Consider the following 11355-nt stretch of genomic DNA (forward strand, 5'->3'; position numbering starts at 1 on the left):
TTCCCCTTTCCTATTATTTTTTTTTTTTTTTTTTTTTTTTTTTTTGATTGATGTAGTCTGTCTTGTGCCGAGGGTCAGCCTGAAGTATAAATTTAAGATCTACATAGGTTTTTCCTGAGCCTTTCTCTGGGCATGAGCAGTCACATTCTGATTTTCCCTATATATGCAGTTGCTTTGATGTCTGGCTTTTAAAAGAAGAAAAGGAGAAAAATGGAAGGGGGCGGATATAAAAAAAGAACTCTAGCCCTTTAACTTCCTTAGAAGTCACTTCAGTGGGAGAGGGAGGGGCTTGCAACAATGGCTGCCCACCTCTTTTTCTGCATCTCTGTGACCAGAAGCCGCAATCAGTGATCAGAGCAGAGATCCCTGATGTTTGGAAGACAAGGTTCTTTTTTCTAATTCTTGCTCACACAGGCTGCTTCAGGAAAACTATAGCTGCCAGCCATGTGGCTGGGGTGGAGAATGAATAGTTGTTTCTGAGCCAAGAGCTGAAATGGACCAAAATTAGTTAAACTTTACCTTTCAAGTCTTTCTCTGGTAGTTGTATTAGATTTTGCCAGTGAATTTGTTACCTAGGTGGGGAGAAAGATTCCTGGTGATTCTTCCACTGCTATCTTCCCAGAATCCTCCTTAGGTGTTTGTGTATTTTGGAATTTGTTTGATGTTATCAAATTGTTGTCTCATCCCTTGCAACATATGAAAACGTGTATGCATTTATATTCATATTAGCAGTTTATCAGTGTGTATTTCCTGTCCATACAACCATTGCATTTAATCTTTTTAAAATTTTTGCTTATCTGGAATGCAAAAAAAATCCTTTGTGTTGACATATTTGTATTTGATTATTAAGAATGAAATTTGTATTTTGAGGATTGCTATTCATAACACATTGACATAAATGCTTTAGATTTGTATGTAGTCTTCTATATTTGATTTGGAGCTTGGTAAGAAAATATGAAAGAATTTATAGTGATAGTCACTCCAAGATATTTATCAAAATTTTCTATTTAGAATTTTTTTTTTTTGCACAGGTTTTGAATGTTAATTTATATGTCAGTCTTTTAATATTTCTTAGAGTGGCCATATTTTAACTTTATGTCTCATTATTATTATAATAACTGTTTGCCAAATACTTTGTATTTGAAAGAATCCTTTTATAGACATAATCTTACAATAGCTTATGATATTGGTTTTATTTCGAAGATGAGGAAACAGGCTTTGAGAGATTAAGTATCTTAGTACACTAGACATTAACTATAAATGTCTAGTGTACGTTGATAAATACAAAGGGTAGGGAGTCTGTCAGGGTCGAGTTTTGGCCCTGTAACTGATTTATTTAATCAGTTCTTGGTGTCTATCTCATTAGCTGCCAAATCAAGTTCATTCTTTTCCCTTTTTGTATTAGCAGGTAACATCTAATAGCTAATTATGTTCTTAGATAATAGTAAATTAGTCCTTTTTAAATCTAGAAATGAATACAGAAGCAGAACAGCAGCTTCTCCACCATGCCAGAAATGGCAATGCAGAAGAAGTAAGGCAGCTGTTAGAAACTGTGGAAAGGAATGAAGTAATTGCTGACATTAATTGCAAAGGTAAGTTTTGAATGGATTTTTTAGCTTTCTCTTGCTCTGCTTATGCACTTTATCTTATGTACTACTCTATCATTTATTTAGCACTAATATTTGTGATTTTGCTTGCAATAAATCTCTATTTCTTGTCCTAGAAAGGACCCCCAAAAGAATGAGTAAAATGCTTCTCCTCGTTCCCTGTAAGTCAGAGAAACTAAGATCTAGTCTTAAAATTGCATGGATCCTAAACCTTATGACCTACAAGAGTGACCCTGAGCCCACAAGATGCATGTTATGAAATTTTCTTCTCAAAGACATTGTAATTGAACCATCAGGATTGAATATTTATAGGCATCATGTGAGGTACCTTAGAGATAGGGTCAGTCAGGATCCCTCCCTACTAATCTAGTGGCTTAAGAGATCAGACTAGTCTACATTATACATGCTGTTACAGAATATGGAAGTGCAGGTGATGCTGGAGAGCTCTGTGGGGCAGGAGTCCAAAAAGGGACCTCGACCCGGAGCTCCAGTGATCAGATTTTTCTTATGCCGCAAGAAAGAATTCAAGGGCAAAACGAACAGTGGGAAAGTTCAAGGTTTATGAAAACAAAAGTACACACTCAAGAGAGGAGTGTGGGCAAACTCAGAGAGAGGGAGAGGTTGTCTGGATTATGAACTTTTGTTCTTGGAGCCAGGGCCTGGAAACGTGATACCGACCTAGCCTCGTCTCCTCCCAGTAGGCACGGAGCTTGGTTTTCTACTCTTCCTTCCTTACATGGTGTTTCTGGAACTGTCATGGCATCCGATGGATGATGGGAGCTGCAATATATGCAATGCTAATGAGATTACACCAATACTATAATTAGCCAAAGCTTATGACTTAGCCAAAGATGGTGTCTAAGCTGGAAAAGACCAGTTTTGGCTTGTCTCCTCTTGCCCATGCTAAAATGGGGAGGTCTGAAGAAAGGAAAAACATTTCCAGAGCCATATCCTGGAGGGAGGGAGCGATCTCTGGGCTATCTATCCTGCCTCACTTCCATAAATCAATCTTAGTTCTTTAAAGCTGTCTGGTCATGTTTGAGACTATGCATGTCTTTCTCAAACATGGCGTTTCTGTCAAAGCCTTGGTAATATAACCAATGTTTCCAATTGAGTCCTATTATAAAGAGAAAAGATTCTTATTGAACTTATAAATAATGATACAGCCGTGAAAATAGGAGTAGTCACTAAGAGTTTCCAAATTCTGAAAAGTTCATGTAGGGAAGAGAAGATAACTGTTTGAATTCTGCTTACAGAGGCATAAATTACCAAAGTGCTGTAGCTCATAGGTAGCCTAGGAGAAAAATTTACTTATATCTGGAAAACAAAGACAAAAAAGTAGTATTTCAAATAAAAAGCCATAAAAATTATAATCATCTTCATCAGTTCATTCAGTTTCATGTTATGAATTCTTGCTGATCTTGATCTTTTTGTTAGCAGTCTTATGAATCCAGTTTTTCCTTAGATTTCTGCAAATTCTTACCTCATTTAATAGTGCGATCTGAAAAGTTTGTCAGAAACTTGTAGAGTAAGTGTCAAGAGTTCAATACATGAATCTCTCTGAAGATGAATCATATTTGCAAAAAGAAAATCAATAAGATAGTGATCCTCTGTAAATGACAAAGACTTAAAATGCCATGGTTAATGATCTGATTACAGTGCAATTGACAAATTTGTTTTTCTCTGCAATGCACAACTTTTTATGATAACAGCTAGAATTACAATTGGAAGCATCAGGACGTTTTAGATTTTTAGATTTTTATTTGACAGGCCTTTCCATGTAATTTTAGCATCTCAAATGAGCCTAATTAGTTTAATTTCTCCTTTTTATAAAGAGAGGGGGATGGAGGGGAGAAGAGAAAGATCTTTTGAAATGTTTCAGAGATCCTTAAAAATCTCAGTTCCATTCAGGTTAAGAAATAGACTATTTAATTTTTGAATTTTGAGAAGCTTGTCTAACATCAAAACTTTTAAAACTTTTGGTCAAATAGGATCATAGTTCACTGTGAAGTAATAGTTATCCATTTAGTCATGGTGACAATGAAGGACTTAGCAGGCAAATATAGAAAGTTAAGTAGTTGTAAGCAAAATTGAGCTCTTTTAATATTAAGAAGATTCAGTTAACCTAAGCAAAGAATCGATGAAAGAGAACATAAAATCACAAAACTTTTGATTTTGCTTTAAAATCTTAACAGCATACCAATTGTATAGGAAAACTTTGTTCTCTTAGCAGATGAAAGAACACTTTTATTTTCATATAAGGACATCATTGTTATTAAAGCTTATAATAAATTCATTTGCTCTTATCTAGGTTGATCATACACAGAATTTTCTTTCTCAAGATTCTTTTTCACAAACTTTCTTCAGCTTTCCTTGTAATTCACTAAAAAATGCATTTTCATACCTTACAACTTCTTTTAGTGAAAACATATCCAACTTTTCTTGCATTCAGGATTGTTTCCCATATTCCTAGTATTTTTAGTTATATATATTGGAATTTTTAACCCTTAAAAGCCTTGGTTTCTAATGCAAACTAAGTAATTTTGAACTGTTACATCATTTTTTTAGACTGGTAAGTTTACGAATACATTTCGTAATTTCAAGGAACATGTGCATGTTTTAATAGTACAATCTTTCAGTGTGACACAAGCTTATATTTTAGTTTCTCTGTAATAAGCCAAAAGTAGGTAAGTTTAGGCTTATTTAGCAATTAATGTTTCAATGTCTTTTTGGAAATATTCTAAATATTCAGCAGATCGCTGTCATTTAATTTAGCTAGCAAAACTTTAAAGTTTAAAGTTACCAAAAGATATTAGACAATTATTTTAAAGTATATATACTGTAAGATAATTATTGTTAAAACGTTTCACTGAAAAATCTACTTAACATTTATTTAATTCTTAATTTTTTTGATTACTTAAGAAAATTTCATCATACTGAGTTTTCATTTTCACAAATTAGCTTAGATAGAATAAAAGTATTACAATTTATTTTGATAACTCCAAAGATATGTCTGTTTTAATTAAACCAACAAACTTAAATTAGCTTTAATATCAAATACTTTTTCAGAACCTGAAAACATTTGGGTAAGTTTATTATGTTTCTTAATTTATGTAAGTGCTTAATTCCTTTAAGTCAACTAAACAGAGCTCTTTACAAACCAATTTTATTAATATCATCTGGAGGTAGACATACATACACATATATAAGAGAGATGCACTCAGAGACCTGATGGTTTCGTTTTTAAAATTTCAGCCAGATACAATAAGGCAAAAAGTCCACTAGTTTATAACAGTTGGAGTAAGTTTTTTTTGTTCAAGTGGCTGAGGCTTTTACTATTTTTAGAGAAAACTTAAGATTTGTATTTGTCCTCGACAATTTTTAAGTGAGAGTGAATGGGGGGTAAAGGGGAGGTGAGGGCTGCTTAGATAAGGAAATCTTTCAGCCACTTGTGCTTTCAAAAGGCTCTCCTTTCCTATTTTTTTCCCTAAATCAGACTGTTGTGGGCTATGTTTACATTCTGTATTATCCACAGTTGCCAAGGAGGCTTTAAAAATTTTTATCAGACTTTTAATTTTGCCAAATTTCCTATCATAATTTTTAAAAAATATCTTGTCAGGTTTCAGGCAGGACAAACAGTAAAATTTTAAAGCCACGTTTCTTTAAGGATTTTTTTAGAACTTTTTTGAAGTGATTTTGTGTTTTAGAAGATTCTGTATATCAATCAAGAATGTATTCCATTGACCCTGAGAGGTTTGGAATCCTTTTTTTTTTTTTAAAAGGAGGTGGATTTAAAGATTTTTCTGAATGGCCGTTAGAGTTTAAAATAATTTTGGTTAGGTTGGTCCATTCTATTTAAAAGGAGCAGGTGAAAGAACCAAAATGTACATATACTAGCTAGAGTTCTCAAAGAAGGAACTTATAGAGGTGAAAATCTCATGTTAAAGACATGCCTCTGAGAACTGTCACAGCTGGACAAAAAGACAAAAGAGTTGTTAACCTGAAACCCCAGGGAGTTTACTGCCAAATGCACACTGACACGTGCACTTTTCAAATGGCAGGGATCAAAAAACCAACAGAGAATTAGAGGAAAACTCCCATTTTTTAATTCCATGAACATTAATGGCTGTAGTTAAGCCTTGGATCTTTTGGAGCCAGACTAATTAATACCTAAGGGGGATGTGCAGTCTAACCCATCCCGTGACCAACTTATCCTATCACGTGGGCCTTCTTCTTTTAAGGTGGTCAGCGTCTTAATGACTTTTAAATGCTGGACCTGTCCTCATCAGTTTGTGGCTTTGGCTTCCAAGATTCCCTTCACAATAGCTTTTGTCTCGTGTGCCTGTAACCCACAGTAAAGTTTGTTTATATAAATGCTGGTCTGGTGATATCCGCAAGCTCATCAGTTTGTGGGGGCTGGCCCGGAGAACAGATTTATAGGATTTATGCCTGTGTCCTTCCCTATGAAATTTCTTTCTTACGATAACAGTACAACAGACAGTGACAAGGAAAGAAAACAAACATTCCTAAGGTTTGAGGAATAAGACATGCAAGGCATTTCCTCTGGCATGACAGCTGACTCCATTTTGAAGTGGTTCTGTTTATATTATTTTTTACACAGTCAACGTAGAAATTGTATTGGTTGGAAGGAGTCCACGGATGTCAAGTCAAAAGCGAGAGAAGGAAGTGCTCATATACAGTTGAAAGTTAAGGTCAACATTTCTAGGCTAGGGTAATAGCCATTACCATGTTATAAGTGTGTTAATGGTTCTGTCTGTTGCTAATGGTGAGACATTCTTGCAAATAAAATATTAATATGGTTATATGCATAGTATACTTCATATAAGTTATGAGTGGTGTTCCTAGAAATAATGTTTTGGAAGTGAAATAAGAACTTATATTGGCAATGTCAGTACAACATTCTGTGTAATGCTATCCTGTCGCCTTGTTGGAAGATCTGAATGTGAAGATACTTAATTATTACCCATACCGTGTGTTCCCCAGTGTTTTAACATTCTATGTAGGGTACAGGTCTTTGTAAATATTCCTAAGCTTGACATTTCCTATTCATTGAATAAAAATTATTGGCTATCCATGATAAGTAGTAGAGTATAAAGAATGTTGGAATATTTTAAGAATAATTTAGGATTTTGAAAATTTTTATTTTTTCATCCAGAATCCTGTTTGGAAACAGTAGATGTGACTCCAGTTAACAAGCTGTTACAGTAATTTAGGAGGGGCTATTTTGGGTTAGAGTTGAGTAGAAACAGTGGCATTTAGGTGACAGAATCAATAGGACTGATTGAGTATAGTGATGAAAAAGAGAAAGCAGGCAAGAATGATGCTTATTTCTGAAACAAGGTGAATGATAGGACAATTCATTGTGAAGTCAAATGTGGGAGAGGGACCGGGTAGTTCTTGTGTGTAAATGTGTATTTGTAAGATGACAGGTGAGTTCAGCTTTGTACTTTTTGAGCATGAGGTATTGTATCATCGAAATGGAGGGGTCTAGCAGAGAGCTGGAAATGGGAATATGGATTTTGAAGTCAACAGCATGTAAGCAAGACAGTGGGAAAGGGCCGTGAGGTATTGTTAGTGGAGATCCAGTAATGATAGGCTAAGCTGAGAGTTTCCAGAGCAGCGAGAGAACCCCCACAGATTGTAGGGCTGTAGGAGCCAGGAAGGCACTCAGCACTACTATCCAGTGCTGCACAGTGACATAGTACAGTGACAGCTGAAAAGTGCCCCTGGGATTTGGTGACAGCATTTATTGATAAAAATTGAGGACAGGTTTAATGATGTGGAAGGTGAACCTAGTCCGCAGTGGGTGGTGGGGGTTATTGATAAAAATTGAGGACAGTTTTAATGATGTGGTGGAAGGTGAACCTAGTCCGCAGTGGGTGGTGGGGAACTGATGGGATAGAAGCAGTTGGACAGTAGCTGGTAGTGAGCACAGGATCAGAGAGGCTTTTGGTTGCTTTTGCTTGTTTGGCGGAAGAGACATGCTCTTTCTTATTCTCAAGTGAAGAGGAAAAGGCTGAAAATAAAGGAGAAAAAGGGAGTGCCTGGGAAACAGGAAGGGGTAGGATCCAGAATACAGGAAGAGTGATTAGTTGTAGACATCAGGAGGAAAGGATGGAAGAATTCCTGGAGATAAAGGGACATTGGTAGATTTGGTGCCAGGAAGCCCAGGGAATTCTGTGAAAGCTTCTTTTATTTGAGAAGCTAAGAGATGAGGTTATTTGTTAGGGAGATGTATTTGGGTAGGAGGCTTGAGGAGAGTAGTGAAGGACTGAAATATATCTTGGAGAATATGAAAGGAACACCTGAATAGGGCATTATAAAAAGAATTGCCTAGCAGCGTAGGGTATTGATGCAGGGCAGGACAAATTTCCCTGAGTGGGGTTTTGGGGGAGACCAAACCCTGCACGGAGAGAAGAAGATTGTGGAAAGAATTCAACACATGCCACAATGAGAGTCAAAAGGAAAGTTTATTAGAAAAAGGGGTAATGCTCCACAGAGTGTGGTCTCCTCTCAGAGACAGAGAGTGAGCGGGACAGTGAGAGGGACCCTGAGTGTTTGGGGAATTCAGCTTATACATGGTTCTTTAGTTCCTAGGAGTTATAATTTAAAAGACTTTGTTAACCCATTTCCTTTGATATGGATATACAGTGAGGAAGAGGAAGAGTAGCTAAAGTAAAAAGGTAATATGTAGAGTGAAAGGCCTGCTGGCAGTTCCTAGCCTTTAATCCTTAGGTTCCCCATGGTTTCAACCATAGAGAATGACTCCTGGTTCCTGTTTCCCCTTCACAGGTGTGGGGAATAGATTGTTAGCAATCCCAGCAGAAATCTTCCTTTTTCTGAAGGTGTCCTCCTGGCCTGGCTTCAGGCCTGATCAGCATATTGCAGTCTCTGAATGTAGCCTGATTGACATTTTTAATTCTCTTGCTTCCTCCCTACATTAGTATGAGATCTTGACTTTATAATGCCACTAATCTGCAGGGTTCTGTTATTTTTATTTCGCCACTGTGTAGCAACCTGGGTGTAGTTATAGAAAAATTGAGCTTCGGAGTTTTTCTAGGTTACTGTGACAAAGATAGCCCAGATATGCTGGATTTATTGAAGGAAGTAAAGATGGGGGTATTTACATGAATGAAAAGTGAGAAGAACTGAAGGGCTGATTAAGTTGTAGCACAAGTCTAGGAATATATCTGTGTGGCAAGCTGGAAAGTGGAGAGTTTGCGGGAAAGTAAGCTTTAAATAAAGATTTGTGAGTTCAGAGATTGTAATGACACACAGGCTCTGAGTACCTGAAGTTGAACAGAGGCAGTCTGTGGGAAATTAGGGAAGCTGAGAGGCAGAGATGCCAGGATACTGAATGCTCTTAGGATGGTAGCAGGATTTGCTGTGTGGAGGAAGACGATATGTTGCTCAAAGTCATTAGGTGAGGAGCGAATCACTGGGAGGCTAGTAGATGGCAGCAGAGAAGACGTTTGAGGGAGCGATAGCTGTGGCTTGTTGGCATAAGTCTCGAAGGAGTGGTTGTAACGTGAGTGAAGTCACTGACTGACGACAGCATTGGGGTGATGCAGAGGTTCACTTGCCTTCTTTTCTATGATGACCAGTCGGCGTGCAAATGGGAGGAGGTTCCATTTGAGGGGTGAAGGGGATTCACTGTCAGGATGAGCTAGGTTTCACTTAAGAACAGAAAGTAAAAGAAATGTTCCATGAAATAGACAGAGGCTCTGGGATTTGTTGCCTATGGTTCCAGAGGGCACACATTTGAGAGAAAACATGCAGGAATTTGGGTAAATGGCAAACAATCTCAGGGACACTGTTGGCGGTAGCTGCCCCTCAGGGAGTTGTCAGAGGCCTGCCTGTTCTGAGTGCACTGAGGTTGGTGGCTGAGGTTTCTTTTGACTCAAAACCTGAAATGCAGGAGCTTGGGGCAGCAGGTAAACCTTCAGCTGCTCCGAAGGAGTGCCCGCCCCACCTCCGCACACACACACACACACAGGGAGCTCCTGGCTTTGATAGACCCTCTAGGGTTGGGGGCTTCGGGGATTTGCTAGGCTGTATCTCTCAAGCCTGATTTGGAATTTGGGTCAGCTTTTGGAGCTCTGAAGTTTAAGCTATAGTTCCACCCACCCCCCTTTTCTTTTTTGCTAAATTATATAGTTTCAGCTTTTGCAACACTCAGTTGTTTTATACCTTTCTTCAGCTCTCTACTGCTAGTATCTCACATTTCATTGCTTTGGGTTTTGGTTCTTGTTAACTAGTCAGATGCTGTACCATTCTGGCAACCCAATATCCTCATTACCTAAGATTTTATCTGTAGTCAAGACTACATTTCCAGTCACTATCTGCAGAGCTAAGAGCTTTCTAAGTGCTGCAGGAAAGATTCTTTATGAATTCCATGTTCCCATGTTACAGGTTTTCAAAGAGAGAGACTTTTCATGAAATACTGTGTCAGGAGAACCACATCTTTGCTAGATGATGGCAAAGTGGTTAGAGACTTAGAGCTGACAGACTAGGAGAGATTATCTAGTTGGAGTGTAACCCCCTCATGTCTCTTTCTACCCTTTTAGGCATGAAGATATTGACTTAGGAAAGTGGCACCAGAATCAGGGTCTTATAAGTTTTAATCTATTACACTTCTTACTCTGTCATGTCTCTTACCTGTCACTCGTCAGTGCAGTGTGAAGGGGAGCCATTGGCTAATGTACTAAAGCCTTTTAGGGAGAAGTTAACTTTATTGTAAAATTACCTAAATAATACCTAAAAATATATTTTTTTCCTCCATTTTTAGGAACAAGTAAGTCTAATTTAGGCTGGACACCTCTTCATCTGGCATGCTACTTTGGACATAGACAAGTGGTCCAGGATCTGTTACAGGTATATTTATGGCTTTAATTTTAAATGAATATAATAAATATTGCTATTATAGAAATTATTATTATGTCTTAGAAAAGCCAACTGAGCCATGATGGCTTATTTAAAGGAATAGCTCTGCACTAATGACACTCAATTTTTCTTTATTAAATACATAAATTAAGTTAGTTTGAATAATTAAAATTCAAAATTTTTCAGTCATTTGATTTTTTTACATTATTGACTTTTTAAAATTGCAACATGGACTTATGAGTTAGTGAAGATACTATTTTCAGTTTTTTGAGTGCAACAGTAAAGTAACCAAAGTACATTCTAAATAACTTAAAAATAATGTCAGAATCTCTTAATGATAAGACTACATATTTCTCAATTCTCTAAACAATTTTTCACATATTGATATTTCTTGAGTTACATCTTAAAATTGATCTGTACATTTAAATGGTGGCATCTTTTTATTTTTGAAAGCTTAATAAATTGGTGGAGAAAATATAATTCATTCAGAGATGGTTATCCTTTTTTTAATACGAGTGTTTCTAAAATAGAATTAAGGTGTATAGATTTTTAAAGAAAAGTGACTTTTTACTTTTTTACCTTTAGAAGCTTACTCTTTTACTGTGAATCAAATTTATTTTTAGTAGTGACAACCAATTATCATTAGCAATTATCTTAATTTTTGAAATATTTAATATATTTTTAAGAAATTATTTTCACCTTTGTATATATTTCTTGATATATGAAAGATGTTTAAAGTTTTTGTTTACTAGGCTGGTGCAGAAGTAAATGTATTAAATGACATGGGAGACACACCTCTTCATCGAGCTGCCTTTACAGGACGAAAGGTGAACATTCTGTGTTT

General features: G+C 36.6%; 1 protein-coding gene across 4 annotated transcripts in view; it reads left to right on the forward strand.

The window, feature by feature from the left end:
• Window positions 1–11355, forward strand: part of OSBPL1A (oxysterol binding protein like 1A) — a 193577-nt gene that overhangs the window by 21626 nt on the left and 160596 nt on the right. For all 4 annotated transcript variants that reach the window (XM_006920023.3, XM_015595746.2, XM_015595744.2 and 1 more), the window contains 3 exons: window positions 1470–1592; window positions 10417–10502; window positions 11264–11338. In XM_006920023.3, coding sequence (XP_006920085.1) covers window positions 1472–1592; window positions 10417–10502; window positions 11264–11338 — 282 coding nt within the window. In that variant the 5' untranslated portion in view covers window positions 1470–1471. The remainder of the gene's footprint in view (window positions 1–1469; window positions 1593–10416; window positions 10503–11263; window positions 11339–11355) is intronic.

This window comes from Pteropus alecto, unplaced genomic scaffold (genome assembly GCF_000325575.1).
Source record: "Pteropus alecto unplaced genomic scaffold, ASM32557v1 scaffold146, whole genome shotgun sequence".
Lineage (NCBI taxonomy): Eukaryota > Metazoa > Chordata > Mammalia > Chiroptera > Pteropodidae > Pteropus > Pteropus alecto.